This window comes from Vanessa cardui, chromosome 29 (assembly GCF_905220365.1).
Source record: "Vanessa cardui chromosome 29, ilVanCard2.1, whole genome shotgun sequence".
NCBI classification, from domain to species: Eukaryota; Metazoa; Arthropoda; class Insecta; order Lepidoptera; family Nymphalidae; genus Vanessa; species Vanessa cardui.
Window position 1 is genome coordinate 59,305 of NC_061151.1, and position 13,235 is coordinate 72,539.

A 13,235-nucleotide genomic window follows, 5' to 3' on the forward strand; every position below is an offset into this window, starting at 1 on the left:
CAAGAGTGTGTACACGAAGCTCGGCAAAGCGGAGAGAGTGCCGATGAGCGTGAGACCGGAGTTTTGGATGAAGAGCTACAGATTTCTCAAGTCTTTGCCCCCGAAAACGAACAGCGCCGTCCACCTGAGAACCTTGAGATGCGATATGAGCAACGTCCTGGAGGCGCTCGACAACGACTTGCTCGCTGAGGTGTTTTTAGAATCGTTCGATGAAAACTTCAGCACGAAACAATACGAATTCGCCCGCTGCGTCGCCGAGTCATTGCTCTCCACGAGGACGGAGCTGGCTCAAATCGAACGCTTCAACAAAGTCTTCGTCCCGATACTGGAACGAGCGTTCGCGATGTGGAACAAAACACACGAGGGCGTCTGCCACGTGAAGAGCAACGTGAAAGAAATACTGATGACTCTAGATAATCTGTTCGAGAGCCTAGTCATACACCAGAAGATGTCCCTCCCCACTGCGATATACGCGAACATATACGAGCTGTTTCGTAAAAACATATCGCTTGTAGAGAACTACGTCATGATAACGACGCGTAAGCTGGCGTTGGACTACCTTAAGCTGTACGCCGAGGTTGCGTCGGACGAGACAGTGGCCAAGGGCAGAGGAGACGTTAAAGGGCGCGGCGACGTCGATGCTAAACACTCGACGGCGCGCAACGCGGTCACCGAGAGACTGGGCGCGCTCTATATGGAATACTTGAAGGAGGACGTTTCGAAACACTTCCCGTCGATTTATTTACTCTTCGCGGACGCCTATCAGATCGTGTCGAACAATTTTTCTTTCAACGAAGTTAACAAGCTGAAGTCTTTCAAAGCATTCCTCGAGTTCCAAGATTTCATTCCGGGCTATCTGTTCGTGCTGCAGTCCATACGGAGCTACTCCTACGACGACGACGAGAAAGCCTTGCGGGCTGAGTTACTGAAGCAAATAGAAAACCATACGTCACAGGAAGTCAAAATGCACTACTGGTTTAAGCAAACCTAAGCCGTCACCTCCTGGAACTGGAATACACAAGCGATGAGATTGCTACGGGCGATATCATTGTCGATGTCGTACAATGCTTGTATTTAAGTCGAAATAGACTGCACATATTTTGTTTGTGGTGCTGTGTGCCCATGCACAGGCTTATTGTGCGTTATTACTAATCGCTGTACACTTTTTTGTTGCTGTTGATGTACTATATCATTTTATATATATTTTTTAATGTGATCGCCGTCTTTTTTTACATATATACCTTTTTAAAGAATTGTAGTATTTTTTTTTTCAATTGACACTTTCAAGAAATGAGTAATGTTTCGAAGTCATATATTTAAATTTAAGCAAGTGTATTTGTTGATAGTATGTAATGAAAAATACTTATTATTACTACAAAAAGTTAACTTTGTATTTAAGTAGCTTCCTTGGAAAATAAGTACAAATGTGTCATACACATAATTATGCCATTCCAAAGGCAATTGACTGTACTATATTACTGAGCTGTCTAATTAAATAAAGGATTTAGATTCAAACAGACCGTAAATTCAATTAATTTTATTGTAATCTCAAATCACAATACATTTTAACAAATCTCACAATTAAAATCTCAGTGTTGCCCATATACAAAATATTCTTAAATTTTAAACTAAATTAAAATATACAATTAAACTGTTAGTTTAACATTAAAATATTTTATTAATTAAATACGTACAGTAGGTAAATGTGGTAAGTTATAACAAATATATTTCAGACATTTTTAACTTTGCCTAAAAATAAAAATAAAATGAGATACTTAAAAAATTAACTTTTAATAATAATTAAACTAACACTTTAATGTTATTTAATACTAAGTTATTAATTTAATTTCTATTCATAACTAACCCATTATAAAGGAATATATACTCGTGACTAGAATGTAAACTAAATAAATTACTAAACTGTATGTCGCTAGTTTGACGAGTTGGTGGAGATAGAAAAGTCTGAAACAAAGTATGCAATATTAAAAACAATCTTTTTTTTTATGGTATAGGTTGATGGTAAGTGGTCACCATTACCCATTGATGATATCGCTATAAGAAATATTAACTATTCCTTACATCGTCAATGCGCCACCAACCTTGGGAACTAAGATGTTATGTCCCTTGTGCCTGTAGTTACACTGGCTCGCTCACCCTTCAAACCGGAACACAACAATACTGAGTACTGTTATTTGGCGGTAGAATAACTGGTGAGTGGGTGGTACCTACCCAGACGGGCTTGCACAAAGCCCTACCACCAAGTATAATCTCATAAATAACAGTAATCATTAGCTGCTAGTCGAACTTCGGCTACTGCGTAGCAGATATGTTATGGAAAAGCAGACCCTCTTCCCCATTGGGCACCTTGGGCAAGGGCCCGGGGCCCTGCGATCGATAACACCCTCAGATCGAATATATGAGTATAATATAAATTTGTGATATTTAGAAAAAAATCTATAACCTTGTTTATCTACTTCTTTTTTCTATTCTAATAAAATAGTGTTCTGTCAAAGTCACAGGGGCCCCAGCCCCCATTATCCTAATATGGCCAATGGCTCCAAAAGGTTAAAGACGGCCTGAGGATAACCGAAACGGAAAAAAACCACCTACTGTACCTAGGAGTCGAGATGGCCCAGTGGTTAGAACGGCTGCATCTTAACCGATGATTGCAGGTTCAAACCCGGACAAGCACCGCTGATTCATGTGCTTAATTTGTTTTTATAATTCATCTCGTGCTCAGCGGTGAAGGAAAACATCGCGAGGAAACCTGCATGTGACAAATTTCATAAAAATTCTGCCACACGTGTATTCCACGAACCCGCAATGGAACAGCGTGGTGGAATATGTTCCAAACCTTCTCATCAAAAGGGAGAGGAGGCCATTAGCCCAGCAGTGGGAATTTATATATTTGCGACACGACGAGCATATCGAATATCGATAATAAACTCGAGCTATATATGTCTGTTAGTAGTCTTACATATAATATGTTATTATGTATATCGTGATACCTGTTCCATTTCTTTCTAGCTTCCGGTAGCGTTGAGAGATCATCCTTGACCAGGTACACCCTCAGACCTGAGAGATATGTATGATTCAGTGCAATATACCAATTAACGTATCAGTTAGTGACGGTGGTTCAACTTAAGCTCGATTCCAAAGGTTCGTGATCGTATGGACGATAATAATAATTATTATTTGCCAATAACAGTAATACAGAAGATAGATGACACATATAGAGTATTTAGAAAAACATTAACAAGATATTAGATTAATGACCCTGTTGCTGGGTTTGAGTAGAGGATAATGAAATGACGACCTCCATGGTCGAGTGGTGTGTACACCGGTTTTCATGGGTACGCCACTCTGAGGTCCCGGGTTCGATTCCCGGCCGAGTCGATGTAGATTACCATTAGTTTTCTATGTTGTCTTGGGTCTGGGTGTTTGTGGTACCGTCGTTACTTCTGATTTCCATAACACAAGTGCTTCAGCTACTTACATTGGGATCAGAGTAATGTATGTGATGTTGTCTCATATTTATTTATTTATTTATTTATAATGAAAGTCACTAATTGGTTATGTAACTCAGAACTCAGAACTCATGTAACTCAGAAACTCATGCATATGTATGCAATGCTTCCACTTTATACATGATGTACGCCAAAGAATATGAGATACACAGATGTGAAATATTTTAGTCATAGAATATGTAACTTAACTAACTGTTTACTTTAATACCTATGTGTATATACGGCACAAACCCATGTTAGGAAAATCCTGTGTTATGGGGAAATGAAAATGTATCGTATGTGTCATAGTTTAGAGTTATATTTGAGAGCCGAGATGGCCCAGTGGTTAGAACGCGTGCATCTTAACCGATGATTGCGGGTTCAAACCCAGTCAAGCACCGCTGATTCATGTGCTTAATTTGTGTTTATAATTCATCTCGTGCCGGTGAAGGAAAACATCGCGAGGAAACCTGCATGTGTCTATTGAAATTCTGCCACATGTGCATTCCACCAACGCGCATTGGAACAGCGTGGTGGAATGTTCCAAACCTCCCCCTCAATAGGAGAGCTTCTTTAGTCCAGTAGTGGGAATTTACAGGCTGTTGTTGTTGTAGAAACTCCATCCTGTGTCTTATCATCACACTGGCTATGATCGTGGTGAATGCCAAGTGGTAACCAGTTGTTGTTGTAGAAACTCCATCCTGTGTCCTATCATCACACTGGCTATGATCGTGGCGAATCCCACATGGTGATCAGCTGACAGGCGTTAGGCTTTGTCTCACCGAGGATGAAGGTCTCGGCCATGTAGTCCCAGGACATGTCGGCGAGGCGGAAGGGGAACACGGCGCGGTCGGCGCGGGCCGTGCGCGCCCACAGCGCGGCCGCGCGCGCGTCCGCCCAGCGCCACTCGCGCGTCGAGAAGTAGAACAGGATGCTCGCCAGACGCGACACCTTGTGGTAGAACTGCAGCATGCTGCCGCCAGACATACGGTATACCATACAATGAGGCTCATTCGAACACGCATTTACATATTAAAGAAAAAAAAGTAACGAATGTAACATCAATGATGTAGTAAACATATATGTTACTAGCTTTTGCCCGCGACTTCGTTCGCGTGGACTTCAGGTTCGTCCCGTCTAGTCTAGTAATCGCTTAAAATCGCTTCGTAAATAAGCCATTATTTCTCGTACAAAGTAAAGGATAAAAAATGGTTATTGTGGGTTATTCCTAAGAGATAAACATATACCATCACGGACTTTTTTGTAGACCTTTTTAAGTTGTACAATACTGTTGTACATTGTTTTGATCTATCTAATGTAAACGCAAAAAATTTGTTTTTTTACGACCTCACATTAGAAACCTCAAAAATTGTAGCCTATGTGTTATTCTGATGTTTAAGCTATATTGTGGTAAAGTTTCATTCAAATCCATTCAGTAGTTTTTACGTGAAAGAGTAATAAACATCCATACATAAAAACTTTCGCCTTTATAATAGTAGTAGGAATAACGCGCAAAAATTGAAGACTAGAAAACGTCTCAATTGGGACGTTTGCCTTTAGTTCTTTTACGTAGTAATACGTTTTGCGTAACTATAACATCTAGTTATCCCTTTTACTTATTGTTTTTATCAAGCTAACCTTACTTGTAACGAAATGTCAAATAAATGGTCCCCGGCGCGGCACACTTTTTTCTGTTGTTTAGTATGGATGTAACATATCTGTTTATTAGAATATCATTGTGTAACATGCAATTATTAAATAACAATATACCTACAACAATAAAAAGAAAAGGAAAAAAATATGACTATAAAAAAAAAAACTAATAATAAAAAAATAACGAGAATTAATGCTAATCTATCTTTAATGGTGCAATGTCGCTCAGTTATTGTTGGAGTTTTACTCCAAAACTGGTTTTCAGTGACATCCATTTCTTTTTTTTTAATTCATATCATTGAAACGCCTGCTCGTGAGGATTTGTGAAAAGTCTGCCGATAGCGTGTTCAAGTACATGCGAGGCTCCCTGACGTACTACAACCTCTACACGTTGGAGGCAGTGATGCCCATTTTAAAGAGTAACATGGACAAATTTCTGGACATCGCCGAAAGGGGCATAAGCTATGAGTTTCCCAAATTTGGACCAAAGAATACCAAGTTGATCATGAAGAAGTGTAAGGACAGGGTTATGAACAATATCGAAAAGTATGCATATGCCCTACACGTACCGACGTTCGTGAAGTTCCTTCAGCCCGAAAAAAACTAAAGAGTTCATTTTAAAGAATATCATGCATGAAAAGATGCGCTCATGGTTCTCATATAACAGAATAAAACCCTTCATCCTCCGGCTGCCCGTAGAGAGCAGGTTCGACATTGTTAAAGAACTATTTATTGACAAACAGAGGGACTTAGATGACGAGATGGTTATGTACCCTGGTCATAGGTCCAGGACTAAGGAGACCTCTTTACAGTTTATGTACCGTTGGTACACGTTCGCGCCCTTCAGCACAGCTTTCGCTGATCTGAAGAAACTAATCCATTCCGAATCGAGCCCTACGGAGAGAACGACCATGTATGGGGTGATGCTAACCAGCGCGGGTAAGAATATGCAGAATATACACACGGTACTGAAATACTACCGCGAGAATCACATCAACGAGCCGTTTAAATTCAAAATACAATTCGTGAATCTCGTTATCAGCTACACGGACACGCACAGATTTGACAAGGAGACGTGGGGATATTTGGACGACCTTTTCAGCAGCATGGAGGTGTACAGCGAGTCCGACAAACTCGTCCAGAACTGCGTCAGGGCCGTCATACTCTATAACGCCATCCACGACGAGAGCGTTCCCGAAATCATCGAGAGGAAATTCCTGTTCGACACTTACAAAACGCACCAGAAGAAGTTAACGGAAGCAGAAAAAGGAAAGTTGTTCCTGTATTTACATAACTATCTGCAAGCGAATATCGACAGGTGCGAATTACGAAACAACAATGAGCTCCGGCGTGCGGTGGAGCTGTTGACGCAAATGCTGAGCCTCCTCGCGGACTGGCACAAGGAACTTCATGAGTTTCCAGTGATTTTGAATAAAATAAAGGAGATTATCCATATAAAAAAAACGAATAACTGGCACGAAGACGTATCAGTATTGTACAATGCTAAGAAATCGTGGAGGAAGCTCTTGTTCGCAGAGTCGATTATTTTGAGCCCCTCTCAAGGAGCGTGCATTAACGCGCTGAAGCATGGCCCGGAGCTGCTGGAGTCGCACAGAGCCGAAGTGGAATCCCTGTGTCTCAACGACAACATACTTCTCGATCAATTTCTCAAAAAGGTGCGCGTGTACTGGGCTAATTCTCTAGCTAACCAATACAAAGAATTATTTCTGAACCATTTCGACCACGTAAACACACACAAAGCTGCAATTATTGGACTATGCCTGTTGCTTCCGAAACGTGATCTCGCGAATTTAGTTGCAAAATACGTGCCAAGCGAAGCCAAGATCGATTGGAATCAACGCGACGACTTGGAGCTCAGTCTGCGCAAGCGCATTGCGTCGAACCTGCACAGGGCGAGACCTCGGCCCTCGCTTGACGCCATTTTACAGTACGCTAAAGGCGATTACCTCCAGTTCTCTCTGCCCTCACTGAACGCGATGTTCCATAACATGAGTTCCACGCATACTCGCGAACATCTGTCCGAGTTGCTAAACTCTCCGGTGTCTTTGCAAAAACATGGCATCCGCGTGGCGTTTGCGAAACTCAAGCACGACGAACTGCAGAAATTATTTTCGGTTATTTGGAAGACTAATAAAAACGGCAGTATTCGGGCGGCCATCTTCAACACGACCTTAGACTTCCTCTGTAAAGAAAAAGATCCCGCGGCGATCAGAGAGATTTGGGAGCTGCTGAGTATGTTCATTGACAACTTGACGTCCGAAGAGAACAAGAGTGTGTACACGAAGCTCGGCAAAGCGGAGAGAGTGCCGATGAGCGTGAGACCGGAGTTTTGGATGAAGAGCTACAGATTTCTCAAGTCTTTGCCCCCGAAAACGAACAGCGCCGTCCACCTGAGAACCTTGAGATGCGATATGAGCAACGTCCTGGAGGCGCTCGACAACGACTTGCTCGCTGAGGTGTTTTTAGAATCGTTCGATGAAAACTTCAGCACGAGACAATACGAATTCGCCCGCTGCGTCGCCGAGTCATTGCTCTCCACGAGGACGGAGCTGGCTCAAATCGAACGCTTCAACAAAGTCTTCGTCCCGATACTGGAACGAGCGTTCGCGATGTGGAACAAAACACACGAGGGCGTCTGCCACGTGAAGAGCAACGTGAAAGAAATACTGATGACTCTAGATAATCTGTTCGAGAGCCTAGTCATACACCAGAAGATGTCCCTCCCCACTGCGATATACGCGAACATATACGAGCTGTTTCGTAAAAACATATCGCTTGTAGAGAACTACGTCATGATAACGACGCGTAAGCTGGCGTTGGACTTTCTGAAGCTGTACGCCGAGGTTGCGTCGGACGAGACAGTGACCAAGGGCAGAGGAGACGTTAAAGGGCGCGGCGACGTCGATGCTAAACACTCGACGGCGCGCAACGCGGTCACCGAGAGACTGGGCGCGCTCTATATGGAATACTTGAAGGAGGACGTTTCGAAACACTTCCCGTCGATTTATTTACTCTTCGCGGACGCCTATCAGATCGTGTCGAACAATTTTTCTTTCAACGAAGTTAACAAGCTGAAGTCTTTCAAAGCATTCCTCGAGTTCCAAGATTTCATTCCGGGCTATCTGTTCGTGCTGCAGTCCATACGGAGCTACTCCTACGACGACGACGAGAAAGCCTTGCGGGCTGAGTTACTGAAGCAAATAGAAAACCATACGTCACAGGAAGTCAAAATGCACTACTGGTTTAAGCAAACCTAAGCCGTCACCTCCTGGAACTGGAATACACAAGCGATGAGATTGCTACGGGCGATATCATTGTCGATGTCGTACAATGCTTGTATTTAAGTCGAAATAGACTGCACATATTTTGTTTGTGGTGCTGTGTGCCCATGCACAGGCTTATTGTGCGTTATTACTAATCGCTGTACACTTTTTTGTTGCTGTTGATGTACTATATCATTTTATATATATTTTTTAATGTGATCGCCGTCTTTTTTTACATATATACCTTTTTAAAGAATTGTAGTATTTTTTTTTCAATTGACACTTTCAAGAAATGAGTAATGTTTCGAAGTCATATATTTAAATTTAAGCAAGTGTATTTGTTGATAGTATGTAATGAAAAATACTTATTATTACTACAAAAAGTTAACTTTGTATTTAAGTAGCTTCCTTGGAAAATAAGTACAAATGTGTCATACACATAATTATGCCATTCCAAAGGCAATTGACTGTACTATATTACTGAGCTGTCTAATTAAATAAAGGATTTAGATTCAAACAGACCGTAAATTCAATTAATTTTATTGTAATCTCAAATCACAATACATTTTAACAAATCTCACAATTAAAATCTCAGTGTTGCCCATATACAAAATATTCTTAAATTTTAAACTAAATTAAAATATACAATTAAACTGTTAGTTTAACATTAAAATATTTTATTAATTAAATACGTACAGTAGGTAAATGTGGTAAGTTATAACAAATATATTTCAGACATTTTTAACTTTGCCTAAAAATAAAAATAAAATGAGATACTTAAAAAATTAACTTTTAATAATAATTAAACTAACACTTTAATGTTATTTAATACTAAGTTATTAATTTAATTTCTATTCATAACTAACCCATTATAAAGGAATATATACTCGTGACTAGAATGTAAACTAAATAAATTACTAAACTGTATGTCGCTAGTTTGACGAGTTGGTGGAGATAGAAAAGTCTGAAACAAAGTATGCAATATTAAAAACAATCTTTTTTTTTATGGTATAGGTTGATGGTAAGTGGTCACCATTACCCATTGATGATATCGCTATAAGAAATATTAACTATTCCTTACATCGTCAATGCGCCACCAACCTTGGGAACTAAGATGTTATGTCCCTTGTGCCTGTAGTTACACTGGCTCGCTCACCCTTCAAACCGGAACACAACAATACTGAGTACTGTTATTTGGCGGTAGAATAACTGGTGAGTGGGTGGTACCTACCCAGACGGGCTTGCACAAAGCCCTACCACCAAGTATAATCTCATAAATAACAGTAATCATTAGCTGCTAGTTGAACTTCGGCTACTGCGTAGCAGATATGTTATGGAAAAGCAAACCCTCTTCCCCATTGGGCACCTTGGGCGAGGGCCCGGGGCCCTGCGATCGATAATCAACCCCCTCAGATCGAATATATGAGTATAATATAAAATTATGATATTTAGAAAAAAATCTATAACCTTGTTTATCTACTTCTTTTTTCTATTCTAATAAAATAGTGTTCTGTCAAAGTCACAGGGGCCACAGCCCCCATTATCCTAATATGGCCAATGCCTCCAAAAGGTTAAAGACGGCCTAAGGATAACCGAAACGGAAAAAAACCACCTACTGTACCTAGGAGTCGAGATGGCCCAGTGGTTAGAACGGGTGCATCTTAACCGATGATTGCAGGTTCAAACCCGGACAAGCACCGCTGATTCATGTGCTTAATTTGTTTTTATAATTCATCTCGTGCCGGTGAAGGAAAACATCGTGAGGAAACCTGCATGTGACAAATTTCATAGAAATTCTGCCACATGTGTAATCCACCAACACGCATTGGAACAGCGTGGTGGAATATGTTCCAAACCTTTTTCTCAAAAGGGAGAGGAGGCCTTTAGCCCAGCAGTGGGAATTTATTTATATATTTGCGACACGACGAGCATATCGAATATCGATAATAAACTCGAGCTATATATGTCTGTTAGTAGTCTTACATATAATATGTTATTATGTATATCGTGATACCTGTTCCATTTCTTTCTAGCTTCCGGTAGCGTTGAGAGATCATCCTTGACCAGGTACACCCTCAGACCTGAGAGATATGTATGATTCAGTGCAATATACCAATTAACGTATCAGTTAGTGACGGTGGTTCAACTTAAGCTCGATTCCAAAGGTTCGTGATCGTATGGACGATAATAATAATTATTATTTGCCAATAACAGTAATACAGAAGATAGATGACACATATAGAGTATTTAGAAAAACATTAACAAGATATTAGATTAATGACCCTGTTGCTGGGTTTGAGTAGAGGATAATGAAATGACGACCTCCATGGTCGAGTGGTGTGTACACCGGTTTTCATGGGTACGCCACTCTGAGGTCCCGGGTTCGATTCCCGGCCGAGTCGATGTAGATTACCATTAGTTTTCTATGTTGTCTTGGGTCTGGGTGTTTGTGGTACCGTCGTTACTTCTGATTTCCATAACACAAGTGCTTCAGCTACTTACATTGGGATCAGAGTAATGTATGTGATGTTGTCTCATATTTATTTATTTATTTATTTATAATGAAAGTCACTAATTGGTTATGTAACTCAGAACTCAGAACTCATGTAACTCAGAAACTCATGCATATGTATGCAATGCTTCCACTTTATACATGATGTACGCCAAAGAATATGAGATACACAGATGTGAAATATTTTAGTCATAGAATATGTAACTTAACTAACTGTTTACTTTAATACCTATGTGTATATACGGCACAAACCCATGTTAGGAAAATCCTGTGTTATGGGGAAATGAAAATGTATCGTATGTGTCATAGTTTAGAGTTATATTTGAGAGCCGAGATGGCCCAGTGGTTAGAACGCGTGCATCTTAACCGATGATTGCGGGTTCAAACCCAGTCAAGCACCGCTGATTCATGTGCTTAATTTGTGTTTATAATTCATCTCGTGCCGGTGAAGGAAAACATCGCGAGGAAACCTGCATGTGTCTATTGAAATTCTGCCACATGTGCATTCCACCAACGCGCATTGGAACAGCGTGGTGGAATGTTCCAAACCTCCCCCTCAATAGGAGAGCTTCTTTAGTCCAGTAGTGGGAATTTACAGGCTGTTGTTGTTGTAGAAACTCCATCCTGTGTCTTATCATCACACTGGCTATGATCGTGGTGAATGCCAAGTGGTAACCAGTTGTTGTTGTAGAAACTCCATCCTGTGTCCTATCATCACACTGGCTATGATCGTGGCGAATCCCACATGGTGATCAGCTGACAGGCGTTAGGCTTTGTCTCACCGAGGATGAAGGTCTCGGCCATGTAGTCCCAGGACATGTCGGCGAGGCGGAAGGGGAACACGGCGCGGTCGGCGCGGGCCGTGCGCGCCCACAGCGCGGCCGCGCGCGCGTCCGCCCAGCGCCACTCGCGCGTCGAGAAGTAGAACAGGATGCTCGCCAGACGCGACACCTTGTGGTAGAACTGCAGCATGCTGCCGCCCGACATACGGTATACCATACAATGAGGCTCATTCGAACACGCATTTACATATTAAAGAAAAAAAAGTAACGAATGTAACATCAATTACATAGTAAACAGATATGTTATTAACGCGCAAAAAGTGAAGACTAGAAAACGTCCCAATTGGAACGTTTGCCTTTAGTCGTTTTACGTAGTAATACGTTATAATACATCATAATTACGTAGTAATACGTCATAATACATCATAATTACGTAGTAATACGTCATAATACATCATAATTACGTAGTAATACGTTTTGCGTAATTAAAACATCTAGTTATCCCTTTTACTTATTGTTTTTATCAAGCTATCACTTTTTTCTGTTGTTTAGTATGGATGTAACATATCTGTTTATTAGAATATCATTGTGTACCATGCAATTATTAAATAAAAATATACCTACAACAATAAAAAGAAAAGGAAAAAAATATGACTATAAAAAAAAACTAATAATAAAAAAATAACGAGAATTAATGCTAATCTATCTTTAATGGTGCAATGTCGCTCAGTTATTGTTGGAGTTTTGCTCCAAAACTGGTTTTCAGTGACATCTATTTCTTTTTTTTTAATTCTTATCATTATTGTAATTAATTGATCAATAATTTGTAAAACTCTAACTAATATTATTTTATATGGCATAGCATTTAATACTGGCATGTAACACTATTTCTTATTTAACATGGTGGCAGGGCTTTGTGCAAGCCCGTCTGGGTAGGTACCACCCGCTCATCAGCTATTCTACCGCCAAACAACAGTACGCAGTATTGTTGTGTTCCGGTTTGAAGGGCGAGTGAGCCAGTGTAACTACAGGCACAAGGGACGTAACATCTCAGTTTCCAAGGTTGGTGACACTTTGACTATTTAAGGAATAGTTAATATTTCTTACAGCGTCATTGTCTATGGGCGATGGTGACCACTTACCATCAGGTGGCCCATATGCTCGTCCGCCAAGCTATACCATAAAAAAAAAGAAAAAAAAATATTTTTAAATATGAGCTGTCATTAGATAACAATTGGACGATAGCGGGGCACTGTAACAAAAGATAGAGATTGGAACATCATTGTAGAACTATAATATTATTTTAGTCATACCGAATTACTGAAATTACATTTGTTAATAAACTCAAAGGACTTCAAAATTTCCCTTTCGGGTAGGAGCTTATACCCGGTAGAACAAATGGGTAGTACGTTACTTACTTCCGGCGTTTCCCGGTCAGCGCGCAATACACGTCGATGAGAAGCGCCGGCAGGTAGTGTAAAAAGAAGTTGTAGAATCG

General features: G+C 40.6%; 2 protein-coding genes and 1 pseudogene across 2 annotated transcripts in view; 1 reads left to right on the forward strand and 2 right to left on the reverse strand.

Moving 5' to 3' along the window:
• Positions 1–1,521: 1,521 nt before the first annotated feature.
• On the reverse strand, positions 1,522–4,493 carry LOC124541835 (fatty acyl-CoA reductase wat-like). Its single transcript, XM_047119743.1, has 3 exons — positions 4,289–4,493; positions 3,009–3,075; positions 1,522–1,962 (listed from the first exon to the last, which is right to left on the reverse strand). The coding sequence occupies exons 1-3, from the start codon at positions 4,491–4,493 to the stop codon at positions 1,860–1,862; spliced, it is 375 nt and encodes a 124-aa protein (XP_046975699.1). The 3' UTR covers positions 1,522–1,859.
• A 972-nt stretch (positions 4,494–5,465) lies between these two features.
• On the forward strand, positions 5,466–8,662 carry LOC124542032 (annotated as a pseudogene).
• Positions 8,663–8,966: 304 nt separating this feature from the next.
• The window catches only part of LOC124541836 (fatty acyl-CoA reductase wat-like), a 49,071-nt gene continuing 44,802 nt past the window's right edge, over positions 8,967–13,235 (reverse strand). The window contains exons 9-12 of the mRNA XM_047119744.1: positions 13,156–13,231; positions 11,738–11,928; positions 10,458–10,524; positions 8,967–9,407 (exon numbers count right to left, since the gene is read on the reverse strand). Of these exons, the coding sequence (XP_046975700.1) occupies positions 9,305–9,407; positions 10,458–10,524; positions 11,738–11,928; positions 13,156–13,231 (437 nt within the window). The 3' untranslated portion in view covers positions 8,967–9,304. The remainder of the gene's footprint in view (positions 9,408–10,457; positions 10,525–11,737; positions 11,929–13,155; positions 13,232–13,235) is intronic.

What these genes read in the sequence shown, in the direction of transcription:
- LOC124541835 (XM_047119743.1), bottom strand. Translation starts at nt 4,493, where the DNA reads ATGTCTGGCGGCAGCATGCTGCAGTTCTACCACAAGGTGTCGCGTCTG. An exon ending in GGCCGAGACCTTCATCCTCG is followed by an intron (nt 3,076 to 4,288) that starts GTGAGACAAAGC and finishes CATATCTCTCAG; the next exon opens with GTCTGAGGGTGTACCTGGTC. An exon ending in GCTAGAAAGAAATGGAACAG is followed by an intron (nt 1,963 to 3,008) that starts GTATCACGATAT and finishes ACTTTGTTTCAG; the next exon opens with ACTTTTCTATCTCCACCAAC.